The sequence below is a fragment of the Dermochelys coriacea genome, chromosome 7 (assembly GCF_009764565.3).
Source record: "Dermochelys coriacea isolate rDerCor1 chromosome 7, rDerCor1.pri.v4, whole genome shotgun sequence".
NCBI classification, from domain to species: domain Eukaryota; kingdom Metazoa; phylum Chordata; order Testudines; family Dermochelyidae; genus Dermochelys; species Dermochelys coriacea.
Window position 1 is genome coordinate 77070349 of NC_050074.1, and position 15252 is coordinate 77085600.

General features: G+C 43.4%; 1 protein-coding gene across 43 annotated transcripts in view; it reads right to left on the reverse strand.

Annotated features, from left to right (window-relative positions):
- ANK3 (ankyrin 3) overlaps window positions 1-15252 on the reverse strand; it is a 540818-nt gene that overhangs the window by 176542 nt on the left and 349024 nt on the right. For 27 of the 43 annotated variants that reach the window (XM_043519061.1, XM_043519042.1, XM_043519041.1 and 24 more), the window contains 3 exons: window positions 15016-15201; window positions 14430-14453; window positions 13136-13234 (listed from right to left, as the gene is read on the reverse strand). In XM_043519061.1, the coding sequence (XP_043374996.1) occupies window positions 13136-13234; window positions 14430-14453; window positions 15016-15201 (309 nt within the window). The remainder of the gene's footprint in view (window positions 1-13135; window positions 13235-14429; window positions 14454-15015; window positions 15202-15252) is intronic. The other 16 variants (XM_043519064.1, XM_043519067.1, XM_043519066.1 and 13 more) reach the window with 1 other exon arrangement.

Sequence of the window (15252 nt, forward strand, 5' to 3'; positions counted from 1 at the left end):
TCATCAGGCAGAGTTGGGACTGCACTTGCTGTCTGGTGTGGCCCCGAAGCAGCCAGTCATAGAGGTAGGGATATACTGGCACCTGCCATCGATGGAGGAAAGCGGTCATGACCAACATACACTTGAAGAACACCTGGGGGCTGTTGAAAGGCCAAAGGAAAGGCCCATAAACTGATAGTGTCCTCGAAGCTCAGGAAGCGCCTGTGCGCCAGATGAATTGCTATGTGGAAGTACGCATGCTTCATGTCAAGGGCAGCATATCAGTCTCCAGGATCCAGAGAGGGGATAATAGTGCCTAGGGAGACCATGTGGAACTTCAGCTTTACCATGAAGTTGTTGAGCCTGCACAGGTCCAGAATGGGCCTAAGGCCCCCTTTGGCCTTGGGGATTAGGAAATAACAGGAGTAGAACCCCTTGCCCCTTAGCTCCCATGAAACCTCCTCTACTGCTCCCATGGCAAGGAGCCCCTGAACCTCCTGAATAAGGAGTTGCTTGTGAGAGGGGTCCCTGAAGAGGGACGGGGAAGGAGCGCGGGAGGGTGGATAGGAACAAAATTGGAGAGAGTATCCCATTTCCACTGTGAGAAGGACCCAGCGATCCGAGGTTATTTGGGACCACACACGGTGGAAGTGGGATAAATGATTCAAAAAGGGCGGGGAAGGATCCAGGGTTGAGTCCGGAACGCCGTACTCGGGCATCCCTTCAAAATGCCTGTTTGGAGCCTGATGATGGTTTGGTTGGGCCCTAGCCTTATCCTGATGGGGGATTGGAAAGCTTCATTCTTTCATTCCATCCCCTCTGCCTGTAGAAGACCTGCCTTGGCCGAGAAGGGTAGGAGTGTTATTGCGGTTGCTGGGGCTTGAAGTGCTTCTGCTGGGTGGCTGGGGTGTGCATACCCAGGGACTTCATAGTTGCCCTTGAGTCCTTAAGGCTATGCAGCTGAGAGTCAGTCTGTTCCGTGAACAAGCTCTCCCCATCAAAGGGCAGATCCTGCAGCATCTGCTGAACCTCAAGTGGTAGGCCCAAGGCTTGTAACCATGAGGTGCATCTCATGGCAATGCCCGAGGACAAGGTACGTGCTGCTGAGTCTGCAGCGTCCAGTGAGACCTGCAATGAAGTCCATGCCACCATCTTGCCCTCATCAACAAGGGCCCCAAACGCCTCTCTGGACTCAGGTGGCACAAGCTCCTTGAACTTGAGCATTGAGTTCGAGGAGCTGAAGTTATAACGACTCAGGAGTGCCTGTTGGTTAGCAGTCCTGAGCTGGAGCCCCCCCATGGAGTACACCTTGCAGCCAAACAAGTCCAGCTGCTTGGCTTCTTTTGACTTGGACGCTGGGGCCTGCTATCCCTAGCTCTTTTTCTCATTCATGGCCGCAACCACTAGTGAGCAGGGTTGTGGGTACGTGAAGAGCTAGTTGTAGCCCTTTGAGGGCACAAAGTACTTGCTAGTAGTAGTTCGACCCCTTTGGCCATAGGGGGAATGGAGACAGGGGTCTGCCAGATGGTTTTGGCATTTGCCTGAATGGTCTTGATGAGGGGCAGGGCCCCCCTTGATGGACCTTCCGGGGCCAAAATGTCTACCACTGGGTCCTCCGATTCCACCACCTCCACGGCCTGCAGACCCATATTGCGAACCTGCCCCCACATCAGGGCGTCCATAATCTGAACGGCCTCAGTCCCACTCCGAATACTGAGACTCCATTTCCGAGCCTGAGGAACGGGATTGGGATTGCGAGGGCCAGGATGGTGCCGTGTGGACCTGCTTTGGCGAACAGCGTCGTGAAGCTGGAGAGCATCGTTGTGAAGCTGGGGAGTTGTGCCACGACATGCCGCAGTGCCAGGACCTAGAGCGGTACCGCGACCTAGAGCTGTGCCGAGATGGTGAACGATGTTGTGACCGGTACCAAGTTCGGGGCCTATTCTGCAAAGGCAACCGTTGTACGGAGCAGCGCCGTGACCGGGAGTGATGACACAATCAGTAGCGGTGCCGCAAGTTCGACCGGTGCCACAACGGGGAGCAGTGCCGTGATGGGGAGCGGTGCTTGGACCTTGAACGGTGCCGAGGTTCGACCAAAGGTGCTGATGGTGCAGATGATCGGAACAATGCTGGCTTGCCTTGAGATGGTGCCAACGCTGAGGCACTGGAGGCTTGGCATGGAGCGGAGGAGATCCCAGTGCTGTCATGGCGATGAGGTCCCTCGCAGTCACAAAGGTACCCAGAGTGGATGGCATCTGCACTTCCACAGTGCTGTGGATCGGGGAGTCCAATGGCACTGGACTTGATGGCTCTCCTTGTGGGGCCAAAGTTGACGGTGCCGCATCCAGAACCTTAGCGCCCGGGTGCTCCTCTTTGGGACACGCCCCATTGGCCGGCTCCAGGTGGGTGGGTCTCTGCGCAGCAGAGATACTCTTCTCTTGCTTCCAGTGCCACTTCGGTGCCGGGGAGTGGGATGATGCCAGGCCGAAGCCGATGATTTTAGCACTGGGGAGCAGTGGTGCCGCAGGTCTTGGCCAGAGTCCATCTGCAGGGCCACTTCCACCACTGTCGCCTAGGCACTGTGCACCGAAAAACTCGGTGCTGGGTCCTGCTGCGCCGAAGGAGCCTGGGGTCTAAATGCCACCTCCCTAAGGAGTTGCTTAAGACAAAAGTCCCACTCCTTCTTGGTCCTAGGACGAACCCCTTTGCAGATCCCCTTGCAGATCCTGCACTTTTCGGCTTGGTAAGCCTCCCCCAGACACTTCAGACAAGAGTCGTGGGCGTCACCTGTTGGCATGGGCTTGAAGCAGGATTTGCAGGGTTTGAATCCTGGGGATTGAGCATGAGAGCCCTCCCAAGGGAAAGCAGTCGGGACAGAGGGAGGCCCCCCCAACTGCTACTAACCACACCAAAAACAAAAAGAACAAGAACAAATACTATGAGAATCAAGCTAGGGAAATATGGAGAACTTGCTAAGCAAGATGCCACAGTTCCAACGACCGTCATAGGCGGTAAGAAGGAACTGAGGCGGCGCCAGGTCAGCAGGATCATATATTGAACGCCTTGGAGGTGTGACTCCAGGAGGCTCCACAGCCGACCTGACGGATGCTGCTAGGGGAAAAACTTTCCGATGGCCGTGCATGCGGCACGCGCACACCTAATTGGAATCGATATGAGCAATCACTCAAAGAGAAACAATATATTTGAAAATGTGGAAAACATCAAAAATATTTAAATAAACGGTATTCTATTATCGTTTAACAGTGCGATTAACCGTGATTAATTTTTTTAATTGCTTGACAGCCCTAATTTTTTTTCCAAATCCAATTTGTTATCAAAATATTAGAATGAGTTTGGATTGTAATAAGACCCTCCTCTTACTTCCGGATTGAGAACAGGATCTGAGAAGGGTTTAATATTGACATTGGAGGAATGCATGAAAGAATAGCTGATGACTGCCAGACTGTCATGCCAGGAATTTGCTATAGAACTAAGAGAAAGTATTACTAAATTTCTAGTTTTTGTGCATTTAAGTTCTCAGCCATAACATTGCACAATATATTTTTTCTGCCAGTGAAATATTTTATTTATCTATACAACTGTATGGCTACATATATACACTATACAATGTCCACTATGAAAATTCAATATTCACTCCCCCAGGAATCTTCCTTTGTTTAGAATTTTGCGATGCCACAGTACCACCATCATTGCAGAAGACTAAATCTTACATTTTTCATGGAACCTGACATGCATGCACAGACTGCAGTGAGATAGATTGTGATTCTTTTGAAATGAGAAAACGATATACATTTTCCTCTTCCCCAGGAAGCCTCAAAAGTAGCCCAGAATTCTTAAGCTTTTTTCTCAGTTTTATGTAATACCTGCCCTATTTAAGAATTTTTTCTCCGGTCTCAAGATGCATGAAATAAAAATATCATAGAAGAAAAAGGAAGTATGCTACTGCAAAGGACAATTATACAAGACAAAAAAACAAATAATAAGGAAAACAACAGCTTCTCTTATCATGCTGCTGACACTTATTTGCGGCCAGTTCCTTATGATGTGTTAATGGTATTCTGCTACTCAGCAGTATTGCTATCAGTATTGCATGTTGCCTATATAACCCACTTCAAAACACTAAAATCTGAATGTTTATTATAAGATCATATAAGGGATCTCAGTTTTCCTTAGATCGTTTGCACTATTTGGAGTCCTGACTGAAACAGCAGAGAAAGAGAGTGAAACAGTATGAAACTGCAAGTGCACTATACAAATGAAGAACTTTTCTTTCTTCAGCAAGAATTGCCTCTGCAGATTTCCCATTCTCATGACACTTCTGAGCAATTACAGTCCCTAGTGGAAGGTTGAGGATTGCTTAGTTAAATGAAGGCTGATCTCTTGAAAAAAGAATCAGAGTTATCTCCTAAATTGAAAGTGTTGAGTGAAGGTGTGACTCGAGTTCCATGAGGCAGCTTTATAGAAGTCAGAGGTAGAGATGTTCATTCCTCAATCACATAAGGAAAGCTATCATAAACCTAACAGGATAGGCTTACCTTCTTGGCCACAACAGGACTGAATACAGAGTTTAATCCATTTACACAATCCCTAAACAGAGACTGACTCCCCCATGGACTTGTGTCCGAAATGCTGCAAACAACCTTGGAGACTTGTCACTCAGTGCACCCTATTTATATCCAGCTTATGTAGCCTGTCTTCCCCTTCTAAACTCTAATGTTTCAGGAAGGAGACAGGGAGGCTGATACACTGATTAAGACAAGACTATTTCAGAGAGTACATCAGGGAAGAATTTAGGGTGATGGCTCAACATGACTTTATACTAATGTAAGCCTGGGAATGGAGGATGGACTATACATAGCTGTATTTCACTCACCCTCCTATGAAAGAGCTTGCTGCAGTTTGTCTAAGTATTCAAGTCCCTACCAGAGTGCTAAGATTCAGGCTGCTAGGAATGGTGGTTCCGTGACTGGATGAAAGCTGACCCTGCTTCTGACATACAAAGTCCACAGATGATGGAAAGAAGAATGATGGTCTGATGCACTAAGAGATGTGAATATCAAAACCGGAGAGCCTATGTTGTATCTATGAATCCATGCTTCACCTTTCTGGTGAATTAAGGAAGCAGAGGAATCAGTTAGAAGGTACACATCACTCCACTCCATTATGAACGTGTCTGTCACTAGCCTGCCACTCAATAATTGTACAAAGGACATCTGGTATCATCCTGGAAGCAAACAGATCGAGAATCTGAGATACTCCCTTTCTGGAATACTGCATTCACCAACAAAGTTTTCAAGTGTCACTGATATTTGCTCTGATGACTGAAATTCAAGTAATCTAAAAGATAGTTCTTTCTCTCTACCAAGCAAATGGTAAAAAGTGAAAGATCTGATGAACTATGAAGCAGTCCCAAAGTTAACTTGTCATGGCTACACTGGGGCAGGTGTACAGGGGCCCATGCAACTTAGAGGGCCCAGGGAGCACTGGAAGTTCTAGCTGGGATCTGTGGATGAACTATACCCACAGAAATCAGGCCTAAATGTTCACTTCTCACACGGCTGAGGGCACAGTTGCATCCAAACCCCACTCCACCTGCTGGAACCCACAGCAGCTCCTCTCGGGGACAGGGACCGCCACGAAGCTTTGAGCCAGGGGAAGAGCAAGCTTGGCTGTTCTTTTGGTCCAGCCTGGTAGGGAGCTGCAGTGCAGGAGGGGGAGCCTGTGCCACCACCACTCAGGCAGAGTACGTGGTCTGTGTACTCCTGTCCACTCCCGGCTGCGATGGCAACTGCCTCCTGGGTACCCAGGAGGGAGGGAGAGCAGGTCTGAATGTGGAGCATAGAGGGAGGGGATGGGAAGGAGGAGTGACTGTGGGGCACAGAGTGGAGAACCCTAAATCCCTTCCTCCAAGGAAGCCTTGAGTCAGCAGGGAGGGCTAGGGTAAGGAGTGGGGCAGGGGAGACATGGATTCCTGGGAAGGGATGGTAGGGGGTCTCCCTCAAGGGCTGAGATCCTGGGAGCAGGCCAGAAAAATGAACCTATAGCAGATAGTTCATGAGTTTACAGAATGAAAGTCTTGCAAAATGTGATTCAAATAGAAGAGGAGAAAAAGTCAGTATTATATGTTGCACTATACTGTTTCACAGACATTCACATTTTGAAAATTGTTATCAAGTACTGAACAGTTGAATTGGCAGGTTTGGTGTTATAAATAAGTGAAACAGTCATTAAAATTTGAGGAAGGGGCCTACAAAAAAAAAACCTGCACAGGGTCCCATATTTTGTTCTTCCACCACTGCTTGGCTACATATATGAAGGGCACAAGCCACCCTCCTCTCTTTGGCAGTTAAGTAATATTTTGGGGCTTCTCAGCCTGACAAGCTCTGAGGCCTTCAGCCTTTTATGTAAGAAAGGAAAATTCTCAATATTTGCTGTATGGCTTGAATTTCCAGTGAAGTATGGATTCCCTGATCTTCAACAGGCTACAAGAGTCAACACTGTCTAGAACATTTCCTCAGTTCAGGTTTTACTCAGGTTACCACTACGGATTGACATGGTTGGCAGAATGGAAATCCTCAAAGGACATTGCCAAAGAGATGAAAACTTATAGAATTTGTTGAGGCACAGCTAGCAATGCTAGCAGGCTGTCTCCTCCTGAGCGATATCCTATAAATTGGACAAGATTGCAAAGGCCTCTTTCTCAGGATGACGGATGAAGTCATAGATAACGAATGCAGGAACTCAGAAAAGATTGGGCAAAGCTCTCTTATTAAAGGGTTCAGAGTAGCAGCCGTGTTAGTCTGTATTCACAAAAAGAAAAGGAGTACTCATGGCACCTTAGAGACTAACAAATTTATTTGAGCATAAGCTTTCGTGAGCTACAGTTCACTTCAAATGAATCCGAGGAAGTGAGCTGTAGCTCACGAAAGCTTATGCTCAAATAAATTTTTTAGTTTCTAAGGTGCCACGAGTACTCCTTTTCTTTTTGTTAAAGGGCTAGGAACTTTTCTATTGGTATATGAAAGCCATTGCTACAGCAGGGTCAAGTAGTAATACTCTCATCAAGTCAGCTTCTGCATCGGGTTGAAGGTGACATTTCCTGGTTGAACCTGAGGCCCAGACTCCTGAACAGTAGCCAGATTATATCCAGGAAAGAAGAGCATGGACTGGAAGCCATGATGAGACAGGAAACCCAGGAAAACACGAACTACTTGATCTCTTAGGCGGAGCACCACTAACACAGGTCTCCAATGGCGGCATGACAGATAATGACTCTCCGTATCACCATATAAAGTTTTAATCTAGGTAGGCTATGTGCTCTACAAACATAAAAGGCACAGTCCCTGCCCCAAAGAGTAAATATTCACTTTCTTTAGTCTAATATAGCATGGAAATCTCCTTGTGTCTTTAAGACTAGGAAGCACTGGGAATAAAAACCCAGCTCTCCCTGAAAAGGATGGGAAAGGAGCAAAAGGAGGAGGCATGGAGCGGAACTGAATGGAATAGTCCTTCCATACTATATCCAGTATGGTGCAGGGCTCTCCAACTTTCAAGCAAAACAGCTACCTGTTATTGGATGCTGCAGGTGGAGCCAGAATTGAGAGCACTGGTCTCTCTTATTGCTTGCAACACCTGTGAAGTTTTACTTATTGTGGATGGCTGGAGAAGCCTTTCTGAGGTGCCTGATGTCTCAAGGTCTGCCCTAATGTTAGTAGGCAATGTTATCTGAAGGAAATTCTCTGTAGGAAGACTTAAGAAGACAAGAGTGAACCAGGTGGCTTGTGTCTGAGGTGTCAAAAGATCTAGAATGGGCCCTTCTCATCTCAGATTGGTATGGATCTGAGAACTTCCAAGATGAGCCTCTGATACTATCTCAGTTTAAATTGAGACTATCTATGGAGACCCTCAGATCTGAGTCTCTGCAACTGGGGCAGAAGGAATCAGATGAGATATGGGACTGATTGTACTGGAAAGTACTGGAGAAAATCTCCCACTGGCCCAGAGTGGCCAATGGAATTCCATCTCTCTGAGGTACCAGTCAGGACTGAGGCAACACATAGATATGAGGGAGTTGCTGGAGCTCAGGGTCCAAAGTCACACCTCATCAACCATCAGATTTAAAGAGTCTGGAACTGTAGCAGATTCAGATCCAGTTCTCAGTTTCAAGTGCCTGCTCAGAGCCAACAGGTGCTCAGATCTGCAGGGTTTATAACACTGTAAGAGGCCCTGGATCTATGCCTATTCTTCTTAAATGTAGAAAAAAATGGGAAGCATAGCTGAATAGCAGGAAGGTGTTGGCTGGCAAAGGGTGAGGAGAGCAGCTGCTGCCTTGCTTCACAAGGGACACTGCTACTGACAGTACAGCAACACTACTATAGGCACAGAGGTGTTAGCCTTCTATGCACACAGCAAAAACTCTTGTCAGACCCTCGTCTTCTCCCATCATCATTTCTGCAACTTCCTCTTCTCTGGCCTCCCTAACACACATGTTGCCTCCCTTCAACCCATTAAAAATTAAAAACACCACTGCTAAAATCCTCTTTCTTGCGCATTATTCTAGCCGAGTCCTCCTCCTTCCTAAAGACCTCCACTCCCTTTTATACCACATCAAATTCAAGCTTCTTGCCCTCACCCTCCAGACCCTTCATAGCTCTCTCTCACCCTTCTTTGTCCAGTCTTTTCCCACTTCCTTTCCACAAAATATATTAGCTACCCTTGACTGCCCATTTAGCCACTTCTCCCACATCTGTCTCTGCACCTTCTGTCACACTGCCCCCTGACCATAAATGACCTCTGAGAAGTGATTCATAAGGTCACCCCCTTCTGTCCTCCAAATACCTCTTCAAAACTCTCTGCTTCCGTAATGTCTACAAGACACTACTAATTATGGTTAGGGTGAAGGGCAGCCAAGTATAACGGATTGTATGTATTTAACAAAAGGAAGTATATAAAATGGCAAATTTTCAAAGGTACAAAGGGCATCTAGGCACCCACTTCTCACTGGGTGTCTAACTGCCCTTTCTGCCTTTGAAAATCTCTATATGATATATAAAAAAGCTTGCATGTATTTTGATTGCACCCCTCTTCCACACCCTCAGTATGTTGCTTGTCTTCTTAGATTGTAAGATATTCAAGATTGGGTCTTTTATTCCTGTATGTGTGGCACCCAGAATGTTATGGGCGCTATTTGAATACAAATAACAATAAGAGGTGCCCACAGCCCAGGTAACAGTGGGGCAACTAGTGCGTATAGGGTCACTTTTCCCACCCCTTGAAGTCTGGCAGCAGAGTAGGCAGAGTGTCAAGCTAGGGCTACTATTGCCTACTGCTTAGGTCTGTAAAGAATTCTTTGCATAGAACGGTTGCTTCATTCATCTATACATTTACTGTTGCACCAGTACCTACCTCATCTCTCTGTAAAGCATGTTCACTACCTACAGTATGAAAAGTACAAAAAAGCAAACTCAACTCTACACTGTTATTTACTCTACGATTGCTTCTGTCACTGCCAAGTTTTCTAGATTTTTACAGCCAACTACAAAAAAGTGATTAGAGATGTGTCCTGCTGATCTCCTGCCCAGCTTCATAAGCACAAGAAGCAGTTCAGGGCTCTGAGTCACCCCGTCAGCCCCACTGTTTTTCCTGGCAGACAACCCTGTGTCAGCACTTCTTCAGTTAATTGAATAGTCTGCGTGCTTTTTTGCTCATGACCACAGCTGATGGGGGAGAACTTGGACCTTCAGAAGACTGAGGGTTTTTTTTTTACTGCTTTTGATCTGCTCCTTGATCAGTGTCCTTAATCCAAAACTGAGTTGTGGAGGCATAAGATCTATGATATTTTAATATATTAGGCCTTGTATGAGACTGGTTAGTAACACTAATCCCTCCCTTAGTTTCTGAAGTGGGACAGGGTTGACCTCAGGCCCCTCCTTCCCTTGCCCCTTTAATTAACACTTGTCAAATATTTGAGACTGAGCTTCATGACAGCTTTACATTTCCTAATACTGCAGTTAATGTTAGTAAATTTAGTGGTCATGAAAATATTACCAGCGAAACCAATATTACTAGCGAAAGCCATGGATAACATGGTTAGCAGCTTGCAGGCTTCCAAGAAACCTTTGCAAACACATCTTAATCTTAGCCGTTATACTTGGCATCCTGTTTTCCAACCTTGGGCCTCTCCTAAGCCGACATTGTAAATTACAGTTAATGATGGAATGTTCTAGTGATGTGGAAAACAGTCATTAGGTTGTGCCAGAGACTACTGAGTTCATTCATGACCTGTGTTAGAGTTGACCTTTCACCTTTAATATTGTACTATGAGCTTGACTCAGTAGCCCTTGGGAGTCTATCCATTGATTTCAAGAGGCATTGGATCAGGCCCTAAGATAGTGTCATTCAGCTTTTGGAACTTAAATTATGTAGTAAAATGTTGAACAATATTTCAGCGAACACACTGTAGCCAACAACAGAACCTGAGTGAACCCTTTTCACCTCAATACCTACTGATAGCTTATGGATGAAAGGATGTCTCAAATTGTAATTAGAAAGTATATACTCTATTCAAATCCTCCATTCATGTCTTGTCACCCTCCCCATCAATATTCTAATGATAATGATGGGAGATATGTACAAGCAACATAGGGAGGTGCAAGCAACATAGGGAGGTACAAGCCAAGAATCTGAAAGTGTTCAGTTTTTGACTTGCTGTTAAGTCCTTTAGGCCAGAAAATAACTATTTTTAAATAAACACAATTATTTTATTTTTCATTGGTTTATATTATTTATTATAAATCTTTTGTCTAAAAATCTGTGTTACTTAATAATATGGTAATTGATGTGTTTTAGATTTACAGCCTATCAAACTAAAAGGAAATTTCTACTCAGAACAATATTACACTTTTTATCTAGTGTTCTGTGTCCCATGGTGCACACATTCCAAGTGGTAATACCGATTTTTGGTTGTAAAGAGTAAATCATCCTGATGTAAATGACAGAAGACTAAAGTAAAAAAAAAAATTTTTTTTAAAGTCTCCTGCCCATGCCTCCCCACCCTCTATCATTCTCCCAGTTTCCTGCTTCCTCCACATTTTTTGTCCCTTACCCATAAGTCTCCAGCCTATTGCATTCTCCCTTCTTATCCTCTATATTATCCTGTCCCTGCAGTCTCATTCCCTTCCCACACACATCCTTCTGTGTCCCTACCTGAAATTCACATTCTATTGCCCCGTATTCTCCCTCCCTTCCTTGCTACATTTTCTTGACCCATCTACATTTCTCTGAGCCAATCTCTCTCATATTCCTCTGTGTCTAGAGTTTCTCTTGCCACAAGACTCCTTCCTAGCTTTCTTTACATTTCCCAAACATCTAGTCTTATTTCCTACCCCTCCAGATTTCCAGGTCCTTTATTGTGTGCTGGCTGGATCTCTCTCACACAAAGTGAAGATGCAACGGTCATATTCACTAAGGGTACCCTGATTTCAAGTTCATTAGAAACAACTGGAGATGGCAGCCATTTTCAATAGGGGCAGCCTAATGCCACCAGAACTGGATGCAGTACTCCAGTTGAGATTTTATCAGTGCTGAGTAGAGTGGAAGAATTACTTCTTGTGTCTTGCATACAACACTCCTGCTAATACATCCTAGAATGAGGTTTGCTTTTTTTGTAATAGAATTACACTGTTGACTCATATTTAGTTTGTGATCTACAGTAACCCCCAGATCCTTTCTACAGTACTCCTTCTTAGGCAGTCATTTCCCGTTTTGTATTTGAACAATTCCTAAGTGTAGTACTTTGCATTTGTCCTGATTAGATTTCATCCTATTTAATTCATACCATTTCTCCATTTTGTCAAGAACATTTTGAATTTTAATCCAGTCCTCCCAAGCACTTGCAACCCCTCCCAGGTTGGTATCATCCTCACACTTTAAAAGTTTACTTCCTACACCATTAGCCAAATAATTTATGGAGATATTGAATAGTACTGGATTCAGGAGAGGTCCCTGGGGGATCCCACTCAATATGCCCTTCCAACTTGACTGTGAACCATTGATAATTACTCAGAGTATGGTTTTCGAACCAGTTGTGCATCCACCTTATAGTAGGTTCATGTAAGCATATTTCCCTAGTTTGATTATGACAAGGTCATGTGAGACAGAACAAAAGCCTTACTAAAGTCGAGCTTTATCACATTGACTAATTCTCCCCATCCACAAGGCTTGTTACCCTGTCAAAGGAAAATAGGCTGGTTTGACATGATTTGTCACCTTATTATCTTCTACATGCTTACAAACCGATTGTTTGATTATTTGCTCCATTATCTTACTGCATACCGAAGTTAAGCTGACTGGCCTGATTCCCTGGGTGGTCGTCATTCCCCTTTTTAGAGATAGGTACTATATATTTGCCCTTTCCCAGTCCTCTAGGATCCCTCCCATCCTCCCCAAATTCTCAAGATAATCACTAATGGCTCAGACATATCTTCAGTCAGTTTCTTAAGTCAGGCCCTGCTGACTTCAAGACATCTAACTTGTCTAAGTAATTCTTAACTTGTTCTTTCACTGCTTTAGCCTTAGATTGCTATCCCATTTACATTGATGTTCATTATGCTAGTTATCCAATCACTGCTTTTTTGGTGAAAATGGAAACAAAAACGGCATTTAACACTTTGGCCATTGCTGCGTTTTCTGTTACTGTCTTTCCTTCTTCATTGAGTAATGGGCATACACTAAGCTTGGTCTTCCTCTTGCTTCTAATATATTTATAAAATGTTTTCTTGTTAGCCTTGATGTCCTTAGCTAGTTTTATCTTGTTTGTGCCTTGGTCTTTCTAATTTTGTCCCTGTATCCCTATGTTGTTTATTTATAGGTCATACTTTGACCTAGTTTCCACTTTTTGTATAACTCTTTTTTGAGTTTCAGATCATTGAAGATCTTTTGGTTAAGCCAGGGTGGTTTCTTGCCATACTTCCTATCTTTCCTGCACCAATACTGAGACTTACAATTATATCACAACAGTTGATCTAGAGAGTCTACAGCCATGGTAAGAATAATGCATGAGTTCCTATCTCTGAATGGGAATGTTTCAAAAAGTTTCTTATACAAATTGAACATAGCTGTGAGATTTTACTCTTACCCTTGCAGTGAAGTCCACAGCAGCACTCCGATTTAATAGCAATGTAGCAACATTAATATTTCCATAGTGAGCCGCTATGTGGAGTGGAGTAAAACCACTCTGGGGGAAAAAAAGAAATTTAATTAATATTTTTAATGTCTTCTTGTTCCTGCAATATTTGTCTGACAGCACTAACAAAAACTAGCAAGCAGAATATGCAAGTTAATATTCCGTTCTGTTCTAGTATTCACTCACTGACAGGTTACAGGAAATCATATTACTAAGCAAAAGAGGGGAAAAAATTACAAAATTATTCTACAAGAACAGGACTAGGGTAAGACTTTTAGTTATTCTAGATAAACATCAGAAGACATTTGAATTTAAAAAATTATCCTTCTTTTAAGAGGAGAAATTAATTTCTAACCACAAATATCTACTTGTTATCTGTATTATTTTAGCCTTGCAAGTAACATTTTTCTTAGTGATTCTTTGCAGAAGTTCAGAAGCAAATCACTTCATGACACTTGCTAACTAGATTTTATGAATTCAAAGAAACTGCTAATTAAAGCAACATCAAAGACCATTTTAAATTATTAATGTGGCTTTTTTTTCCCAACGGTTAGTACTATAAAGATCACTCTCCTACTGTGGGCAATCACACTGTGTTATGTTAAGACACCACAAGTTGTCAGCCTAATTAGAAAATGCCTAGCCGATAACATCACTTAAGCAACTTTTTTTTTTTACATATTTATGTAATTTTACTTCCTTTTAAAAAAATGCTAAAACATGCAGCAATTCAATCAGTCCCCCAAAAGTATGAAACCTTATGGGAACTAGATGCATTTCTAAATTGTTAGCAAGCCTTTTAGCCATGCTAGCTGTCACTGCCTCACTTTGAGAGTTTTGCAGATTTAGTACCACTCTAAGATCATTTAATTTGCTGACACCATCAAGGGTAAGTGTCATGCAGAAGCCTAAAGAATCAGTCCTGGATGCACAGGGTTGTCTGCAGCTCTTCTCACAGATGATAAACATCTACAGTATTAGACCTTCAGAAACCTTCACTTTATGCAATATGACTCTTATTATCGTAATTAGTTCTAAAGAATACTTACTCTTACTTTTACAACCCTAGTTTTAGCTGCAGAAAGCCCTGATAACTAAACTACAATCTTCTCTAGCACATGCTACTTTGTTTAGTCTAAAGCAGGTATCTATCATATAAAAGGCAATGCAGAGCAGAGGAGAAAGAAATGATGCAGCAGCACTAAGTTATGGAAGAGTGATGATGCATATATATATTTATATATACCTCCGTTGTTCTATTCACCAGCATCTAGGTTAACACATTGGGAAGCAAAGAGGGGAAAAAATGAATGGTTAGTAGACCACTGGTGACATGGATGCAAAAAGCTTCATGATAGCTGTCTGGCAGGGAAGCTATGGTGAAAGCACAATCGGCACAGAAGGAAGCTAGACCGGATGAAAACTGAGTGATCATCTATTTTAAATGTTAATTATTACACTTCTATAAGAGGTTTTAGAGTAATAGGATTACACAAAATTTTAATCATATGACTATTTTATTAAATTACATTCTCTACTGCACTCTACTTATACTAGCCATCATTTCAAAAACAACCAATCATTTGAATAGTATTTTCCTTGTTTGTTTGTTTTTCTGTTTACATACTCTCTACTCATGATAGTAACCCTGATTTTAAACAGAGGAGAAAAAATACAAATGAAACTGTATTACTTATCATGTGAAAGAGAGGGGGCACAAATGTAATTCCTTGAAGCAAACACTTTCTTAAAGGACCTCTTCGCCTGCTATAATCCATGTAGTTAGTACATAGCTTTGGGCATGTCTCAGCCTATTTTTTTTTACAACTAACCTTTGACTCCACATCTGCATTATGGTCATTCTGCAGCAACAGAGCAGCAGCCTTTGTGTCATCCTTGCGGGCAGCAATGTGGAGAGCAGGAAGACGGACTTTTCCCTTTGTATCATTTTCAAGCAACAGTGAAACCACCTGGTCATGACCTTGTTGCAAGGCTACTGCCAAAGGTGTGAAACCATCCTGTAAACAAATAATAATGACACTCAAAAGATATTCAAAGACTACCAGAAC